The 8,748-nt window shown below is 33.6% G+C and overlaps 1 protein-coding gene across 2 annotated transcripts in view; it reads right to left on the reverse strand.

Annotated features, from left to right (window-relative positions):
- Positions 1-1,366: 1,366 nt before the first annotated feature.
- SYNCRIP (synaptotagmin binding cytoplasmic RNA interacting protein) overlaps positions 1,367-8,748 on the reverse strand; it is a 33,669-nt gene continuing 26,287 nt past the window's right edge. The window contains exon 12 of one of the 2 annotated variants that reach the window (XM_049653978.1): positions 1,367-8,428. In XM_049653978.1, the coding sequence (XP_049509935.1) occupies positions 8,390-8,428 (39 nt within the window). In that variant the 3' untranslated portion in view covers positions 1,367-8,389. Of the gene's footprint in view, positions 8,432-8,748 lie in introns of both variants that reach the window. The other variant, XM_049653977.1, reaches the window with a different exon arrangement.

Raw genomic sequence — 8,748 nt, forward strand, 5'->3', positions numbered from 1 at the left:
CCATAAATCTGAAAAATGATAGCAGGAACCGGGAGAGGAAGGAAAAGTAATAAAATATCGAGGGGCTCCTAGGTGGCTCAGTAGGTTAAGTGTCCAATTCTTGATTTAGGCTCAGGTGGTATCTCACAGTTCATGTTTGCAGACAGTGGGGCCTGCTTGGGATTCTCTCTCCCTCTCCCCTGATTGTACTAGCTCTCTCTCAAAATTTTTTAATGAACTTAAAAAATAACATATTGAGTGTGCTTCTTTATATAGTGAGGATCAAACAGATCCTAAAATTGGTATAAGTAGAGGCTTAAGTGTAGTTTGAGTAATAAAGGTAATCAACTGAATTTAAAATAGTTTGGCAAAAGAATAGAACTAGTTTAAGCTAAACTCCTCACAAGGGGTAACTACTAACTAAATTTAGTAATTAAGAGAGATGTGCTCCCTTTGCCCCTATCCCCCACTCATGCTCTTAAAAGGAAAAAAAAAAAAAAAAAAAAAAAAAGAGCGAGAGAAACAGTAACCACTATATAAGAACTACAGAAGGGGTCCTGTCTGTAAATTGGATGGTGTGAGGAGATGCAGACTTTCTGTGCTATCTGAATGCTATTTCATATGCTGCACTAGCTCCTGCTTTCCAGGTATAACTCTTATACAATTCAGCTAAATTATCAACTAAGTATATACAACACCTTTCTCCACTACTCAAAGTAGGAGATACAGTATCATATGAGATGCCTTAAATTCAGAGCCTCTTTTTAAGTGATTTAACTTCAACAATCTACCAACTGAAAGGTAAATACAATTATTCATATGCATGCAACCAATCATTGCTCATTATTGTAAAATATAGTAAGTAGCGATTAGTTAGAAATACCTGTGTTTTTTTTAATTAAAAAAACTGTTTTCAAGACTTTCACTTCAGGTTAGCCTTCATGCTTTTCTCAGGTATAATCACTTATCCTCTCTAAAGTACTCTGCAAAACAAGCCTAAACAAATTTTACAGACTTAAAACCAACTATACTTCATGAGCAAAACAAGAATTCAATCTTTAAGTATTCCTTCCTCATAGAGGTTTGTAGTTGGAATGCTGTTTCATTCAGCAACCTGGAATTAAGCTAAAAATCAACATAAAGGAAAAATTGCTGAGCTGGGTTATAACTTCAATACTTAAAAAAAAAAAAAAAGCAGTCTTTATATATATCACAAGGCCAACTGTTCCCTTAACTTCCAATTTTGATTTTTTTTAATGTCAGATGTACAATTTAAATGTGAATCTTCATGATCTCAATTTACTTAAAACATTAGCATTACATGTTCATTTTAAAAAGCTTTCTAATGTATATTCAGTGGTTCCAAATTTTTATTCCTTTTTTCAAGTTAGCAAGCCATAATTAAGCCTAATTCAGCAAATAAACTAAATTTCTACCAAACCGAAAAATATTTAACTATTTTTAAGTGCCTAACCCCTCTGAGTCAGATTTCCCTGCCCTGGAGGAGCTTCCATTCTAAGAGGCAAAAGAAACCATAAAGAGAAGAAATTGAGTTAACTTCAAAGAATAAGTAGCACTGGTAATTTAAACAGACTGATAAAAACACACTTGGCCCAGATAAACTAAAGTAACTACAATTATGTCCTGCTGGGGCCCTAACTATGGCTGATGCTGTCCTAAGTGCTAAATGGATCCTCAGGAAACCAAGAGATCAACTAACATTTCCTGATATAATTTTAGAATGTTTTTTTCATCATTATTTTAATTCTATTTTATAAAGGAATCTGAAGCTGGGTTCCTAAAGAAAAAAGTACCTGTCATTAGTGTTGAAAGATTTTTAAGAATTCAATTTGTGCAAATTCATGGGGATTTTAACTATTTCAAGAAAAAAGCAAGGGAAATATTTTTTTCAAAACTACACGTACTGCATTTGCATGTGGCTGCAGAGAATTAAAAAGCGTATCTACCAATTTTCATAGATGACCTTTGACATACTGTTCATTACTTTTGGTTTTCCTACAAACTCCTTCCAAATATTGACAATATATCAAGATACACAATTAGTATATATACTTTAAGTATTTCACATGTTAAGGAAATTAAAGCAATTTCAGAAGCCTAATTCCTGAGCCTTCCAATTAAAGCAACATAAACACGAACATATTAAAGACACCTGAAAAATGAAGTCATAAGGGGGTGCCAGGCTGGCTCAGTCAGTAGAGAATGTGACTTGGGTTTGTGAGTTTGACCCCAGAGTTGGGTGTAGAGATTACTTAAAATCTTAAAAAAAAAAAAAAAAAAAGTGTTTTTACTCATGACATAAAACAGATGCATAGTTTTACTTTGTGTTCAAATGATGCAGTACTGACATTTTCTAATTCCCATAGGAAAAAACTGGGACACCTAAATTCAAAAGCAGTATTATATCACACAAATGACATAATTATTCAGATTTCCTTTACCTCATTTGAACTTAACAGCATTAAAAGAGCCACATCACATCAGATGTAATGTTAGAACTCTTCTGGTATGTTGCAGGTTTCTACACTTAGACCCGATTTTGAAATCTAAAGACTCTTCTACAGATTTTATATCATGAACAAGCCCATATCCTTTAATCGGTGGTAACAGCCTGTCTACATCAAAAACCCTTGTCTTTACCCTGAAGTAAAACTTGGCTGTAGTTCATAAATGATAGAAGATACTGATCTCCTTAGGTATCCTAAAATTCTCTCCAAAACAGTATTTTGTCACAACAATCTTTTCAGAATACAGACTGAAAGCCTAAATCAATCAATGACACTTAATGAACATTGCAGATAACTGCCTTTAAACTCCCCTCAGATTAGAACTTATTTGAAACCACTTTACAACGTGAAAAATCAGATATTCACTGAAGCCTGTAAATTATTCTAAAATGTGTTAAAAACACATTCTAGGAAACACTTGGAAGACACTAATTTCCAAAACAGTTTATTAAGATTTCTTCCTTACCCAAGTCTTATTCAGCAGTCTTGATTTCAACAAAAAAGTACTAGTTTGGTCTGCACAGGCAGTCAAATAAAGCAACATAAATTGTTTTTAAAATGCTCTAGCAGTATTTTTCAGGTATAAAACTTCCATGACTGCCCTGAAAAGACAAAAGCTTCTTTTCACTAAATATTAGCACAAATCTTGGCTATCCTAAATACAAACTAAAATCCACATGAAGTGACCTACTAAAGCAATTTTTGTCCGGATGAAGTGGCAAAACTACCACTACCTGCCCCCACCCTCCAAGAAATTCTAGGGCTATGAACCAAACCCTTCCAATGTATTTACAAGTTCCCCATTCTTTGATGATTTGCCATCCTAGCTTAATGGAACCCATTTTAAGCTGAATTCACCTTCCTAGACGTGCAACATTTTATTAAAACAGATCATTTGTTCACTCCACTCTCCTGATTCACTTGCAACCTGAATCATTTCCAACCCTTCAGAGAAAGATGGTGATAGAGAATGGAAGAACACTGCATGATAGGGTATGTTCCCAGAAAACCAGAACCAAATTACCATTAACTTCTTCATTGAGTCCACTGGCATGTGTGTGACCACAGAATATTTTCACCAAATAAGTGAAGACCAACACTCTATGTTTACATCTCCCCATCATGTGCTTGAATTAGGGATCTTGGGGCATCTTTTTTTTTACCATTGGCTAGTCACTTTGCATGTATAATCAAAAGGCGAAGAGCTCTAAAGATTCCAAGTGTCTATTCACAAGCTGTTAAGTGAAAAAAGATGAAATGGAGGACACCCACAATAATTCTTGGACTCCTGGAGATCCTAAGACATGCTACAAAAATAGGTCTTTATTCTTAGGAAAATATAGTCAGAGCTAGCTTCCTTATGCTATACATAAAATCTTAACATCAGAGGCAGTACAGATAGTACAGATAGTTTTTGAACTGATCTCCAAACAAGCACAAACCCACTACGTTTAAAAGAACAGGTAAGTTGAGGTTTTTGGCAAAAGACAGTACTTCACACATCTAATCCAAATCAAAGAGCCTGCAGACAATTGTTTTCAGTGAGATGAAAGGAATGAAATAAATATAAATTCTATGGATAAATAAATGTAAGAGACAATTTAAATAAGCTAAGAGAACTAATATTTCTTTTAAATAAAAGTACTAGTCAGGTACAAGCTTTTGTTTCTCAATGCCAGACTTCTAAATGTTTATCAGACTACTGTTAAAATATTAAAAACCTAATCCTGGACCAGAGCATTAGTTATAATACTGTTTTGCATTCATAAAAAAGATGGTTTTTCCAACTGAATGCTTCTGGTCCTGAAAAATATTTTATGTATATTACTGAAGGCAGACTGTGGTGCTAATAGAACTTATGTCTTAAGTACTTTTTAAAAAAGTGACAGACCAAAAAGTCCATCTATTACTTTGCCCACAGTTAAAAATGTCTTTGAATATTGGTTTATAATTAGCATCTTAAGAAAAGTAGTGGCATGCCCTATTGAGTGGTATCACTGAGTAAATGCTACACTTTAAAACATCATCCTCACAAGTCTGTTCATTTTATGTATTGTTAAAGTTTTTTATTCATTCATTTTATACCCACCAATCAATTCCTATGGTAGATAAAAATTTGGTTTTATGGAATACATCACTGGGGAGAAAATGGTCATGGTGGGTATTAGGAATCTGAACAGTCATTTACTCTAGGGTTAGCTCCTTCTCCTAAATGCATGAAGTCTTCTACATTTAATTTCTCCCCTTAAAATAGAAACATGTCTTACTCTGTAATAACAAGGTGATCTTTTGCTGTTTCTGATCAACAGTGACTTTGGCTTAGCAGTCAAAAAAAGCTGCCCTGCATGTGACAATTTTGTCCATCTAGCATGTATTCATCCTGGTTTTAAGTCTTCCCAAATATATACAATACCCGAGATCACCCCATCAATCCATTCCTATTAAGTTCCTATTTTATCATGAGGAAATGTTTGTATTTTGTCAAATCAGATTTGCAATTGATAAATTTCTCATGATGCTACAACCACCATCATGAGTGTGCAACCGCTCTTTTTTGTGCTCAACCCCCACTTCATATCTAGTATCTGATTTAATTGCAATGGCTGAAAATCTTCCACAAAAAGCATGTTTGGGAAAATATACAGAACACAATTTTCTCACAAAGCAAATTTCTGAAAACTGATTAACTGAATTGATGATCACTTTTGATTGCCAAGTAGTCTGCAGAAACAAAATCTTGCGTCTGTTTAGGTAACTCAAGTTTTCTTGTTTAACAATCAGAATGCTTTAAGGATACATTTTTCACCCCAAGGAAGGGACTTGACTCTTGGATTTAAGACCCATTCCTTGACAATATATACAAAATTTGACTTGTTATCTGTCCATTCTTTGAAGCTGTCAAAGCCAAGAACCCATAAACAAATCACAAATAGCAATAACCTACATTAGTTAACATTCCCCTTTTAACAGGTTGACATTTTTACTAAAGGATTAGTTATTTTTGCATTTCCATTTCTCATATCCCATGACATTCCATATAAATTGCATTATTGCTTTATAGGCCACACAACATTCAAAAGTATGTTTATATGCATTGCCTGTTTTCCTTGATCTCTTATTGATAAGAGTTTGATGCTGATTTTACTACAGAAATTTAAGTTTGAAAATACCAGTTAGTATTTCTTCTCAGAACTTAATTGTTCACATCACTAATCACTACATGCATATTTAGCTCTGATTATATTGCTCAAAAACTGCACCCATTATCAGAACAGTGCAAATGATATTTAATTTTAAAAGTAATTATAATGGCTTGAATTCAAAGTTATTCAAATGAACACTGTCAAGTAATTTCACTTGAGCGTGTATAGATTTCATCACCACTGTTTACATTACCCATCAATTCCTTACAATTTCTTTTTATCATCAGTTTTCCCTCCCAAATCCCCAAACTAAGAATGCCAAATAGTCTTGGAAACCCACAGCTCCATAGTTTAATGTTTTCTTAAGAACACATTTGTGAACTCACAAAAATGTTCATCTTTCAACTCTGACAATGCAGTTCGTACTTAAGTCAAACAAACCCATCCTAAAATCCCAACAAATAATTCTGAGAATTAACTTAAACACCTTGACAGTGTCCCTTAAAAAAGGGTATGACAGTAAAGTGCCAATAGGCATGGCAATGACCTCTTTGATGGGATCATTTAATTCCTTGGAACTGGGAAACGCCAGCACCAAAGATTACACTGAGATTCAATTTTACTGAAGGCTACATTTAGTTTACCCACTTTCCACAACCTATTGTACTCATATGTTAGAATGAAATGTAAATGTTTTGTGTAGCCCTCAAACTTACACTAAGATTTGAAAGAGATGTACTTTAAAAAAGCACGGGGTAATATATAAAATCAGTGGCAGAAAGTTTCATTAAGCACCAGGAACTAATTTTTGTCACCCCATACTCATTTTGTAGGTAAGTTTCAATAACCGGCAAGGCACATTTACATATATTCCAATGAATACTTATTGACAAATTTTAAATTACACTCTATGTCCCAGCTATCCCAGTAACTGACATACAACATACTAAAATGGTTTATTAAGGTAACATAAAAAAACCAATTAATGTGAAACATACAGGCTATTGGCAACCACTATTCTAAAATTATGTAAGTACAAATAAACATACTGAAATGTGTGCAATTCTAAGTTTTTAAACCAGAATATTTCTACACTAACACACATTTATATTAATGACACATAAAAAAAATAAAAACTTTATTACAAAAATAAGTTACACTCGCCTCCAGCTTACAGTATAAAACAATTTTATTTGCAGGAATGCAAAATGATTGTTTGCCATGAGCATTTTGAACATATGACATGTCTAATTTTGTTAAATTTGCATTTACTGGGGGAACTGGTGTGTATAAAACCTTAATTAAGTATAATAAGCTCTGATCTTCATCGTGGTGCCTATTGGGTATGTGATATAACTGCAGTATCCCTTTGGGGAAGGGGAAAAGGGATTTCTTTATACCAAGTCCTAATTAAATTATAATTTCACTTTTGACTTTAAGCTATCAATTTAGGACTTGGCAAAAAATTTTTGAGGGTGATTCAATAGAGGATGCTTCACCACTGAACACTCACTGTCATCAAGGTGCTTTAGAAAATTAAAAACATAGCACAAATGATTGTACTCTATTCTACAAGTTATCATGACCTGCATAAGAAATGGAAAGCTGATTCACATTTTTGCAGTGATCAGCAATAAGAAATGCACTAATGAAACATACCTTTTACCTAAAAAGCTAAACTACAGCCATATACTAATTTCTATGATTTATGAAAAAACTTCAAAATATCCAAATGTCAGGCTTCGCTGTACAATTGTCAGTTTTAGTCTGACTTTTTTATAAAGGGACACTGCAGTATTTAGTACAAGTTCGGATGCACTTTTTTGAACATCTGATGTCTTACAAAAGTAACATCTTGCTAAACTATTATACATCCAAATAACTACAATATCTGAAGAAGCAAGGCTGCTTTTTCAGCCACAAAATACGACAAAAGCAAGGCCTGTTATGATGGTCATGAGGAAGTCTTACAAGCCTCTGAAACTAAAGGCAACTAAGAATGTTACATTTGGTATATTAAAATCTTACCCTCATATCATTTAACAAGCCTTGCTTTTATCTACAAAGATTTTCTATGTACAGTACAGACAGGGTATAGTTCAATCCTCTGCTACTGAGGTAGTTAACCAACCCTTTAAAAAAGGTTCTGAAAAGAACCACTATCTGGAATGCCTGACTAACCAGCTCTGATGATTACACCTGAAACTGCATATCTGAACACAATTCAAAAGTGATTACTATAAAAAAGATATAGACAATCATGATTAACCTTGGTGAGCAGAAATAAAATTTAAGGATACCAACAATGGCATTCATCTATACCACTGCAATAAAATTTAAATGCACAAATTCAAGAGAATATTTCAGAAAACCACTGCTGGGATCCTTAATTTAAAAAAACAGGGGAAAAATCTACTTAGAGCAGATTTTTTAAAGAGAAGAACTTTATTCTTTATTAAGATACCATGCTAGAAGTTATGAAGGATTTCTGTTGGAACACATTTGGAAAATAGAGTAGCTTTAGTTTAATAACTTGCACTGCAGAGAAAATTGTTAAAGAAATTCATATCAAAGTCCAAGTATTAGTTCAATGTCCTGTATTTGATTCCATGATCTTCATAGGAAGGTCTTCTGCAACAGAATATGCTCCTATACAGCCGAGATATTTAAGGTTGCTTGATTTCCTTACCATTACTCCACTGCAAGCTTCTGGTGTAATCCCACATAGCAAGTCAGTCTTCATTGTAACAGGTCAGGACCGGCCTCGACCCCTTTTCCCTGCTAGCCAGGTAACAAAAGGAATCAGTTAGATAAATCATTTTAAATTAATAATGTGTACATACACAATGATAACATTAAAAAAGTAAATAAAAGCTTCAACAGTAATTCTTAGCATGTCTAACCAAAAGGTTTCCTTGAATAACTATTAACTTTTCACTTGTTTTGAGGAGAGGTTATAGTTTGTTTTTTGCCCTTTGTTGGGAGAGGGTGAGGGGACAGGGATGGACTGAATTGAGGTTTGAAAACCCCATTTTGTTCACAAACTGATTTTATTTAAAAAAAAAAAAAAAGAAAAGAAAAAAAAAGAAAATCTAAAG

Source organism: Panthera uncia, assembly GCF_023721935.1.
Source record: "Panthera uncia isolate 11264 chromosome B2 unlocalized genomic scaffold, Puncia_PCG_1.0 HiC_scaffold_24, whole genome shotgun sequence".
In the NCBI taxonomy this organism is placed as follows: Eukaryota; Metazoa; Chordata; class Mammalia; order Carnivora; family Felidae; genus Panthera; species Panthera uncia.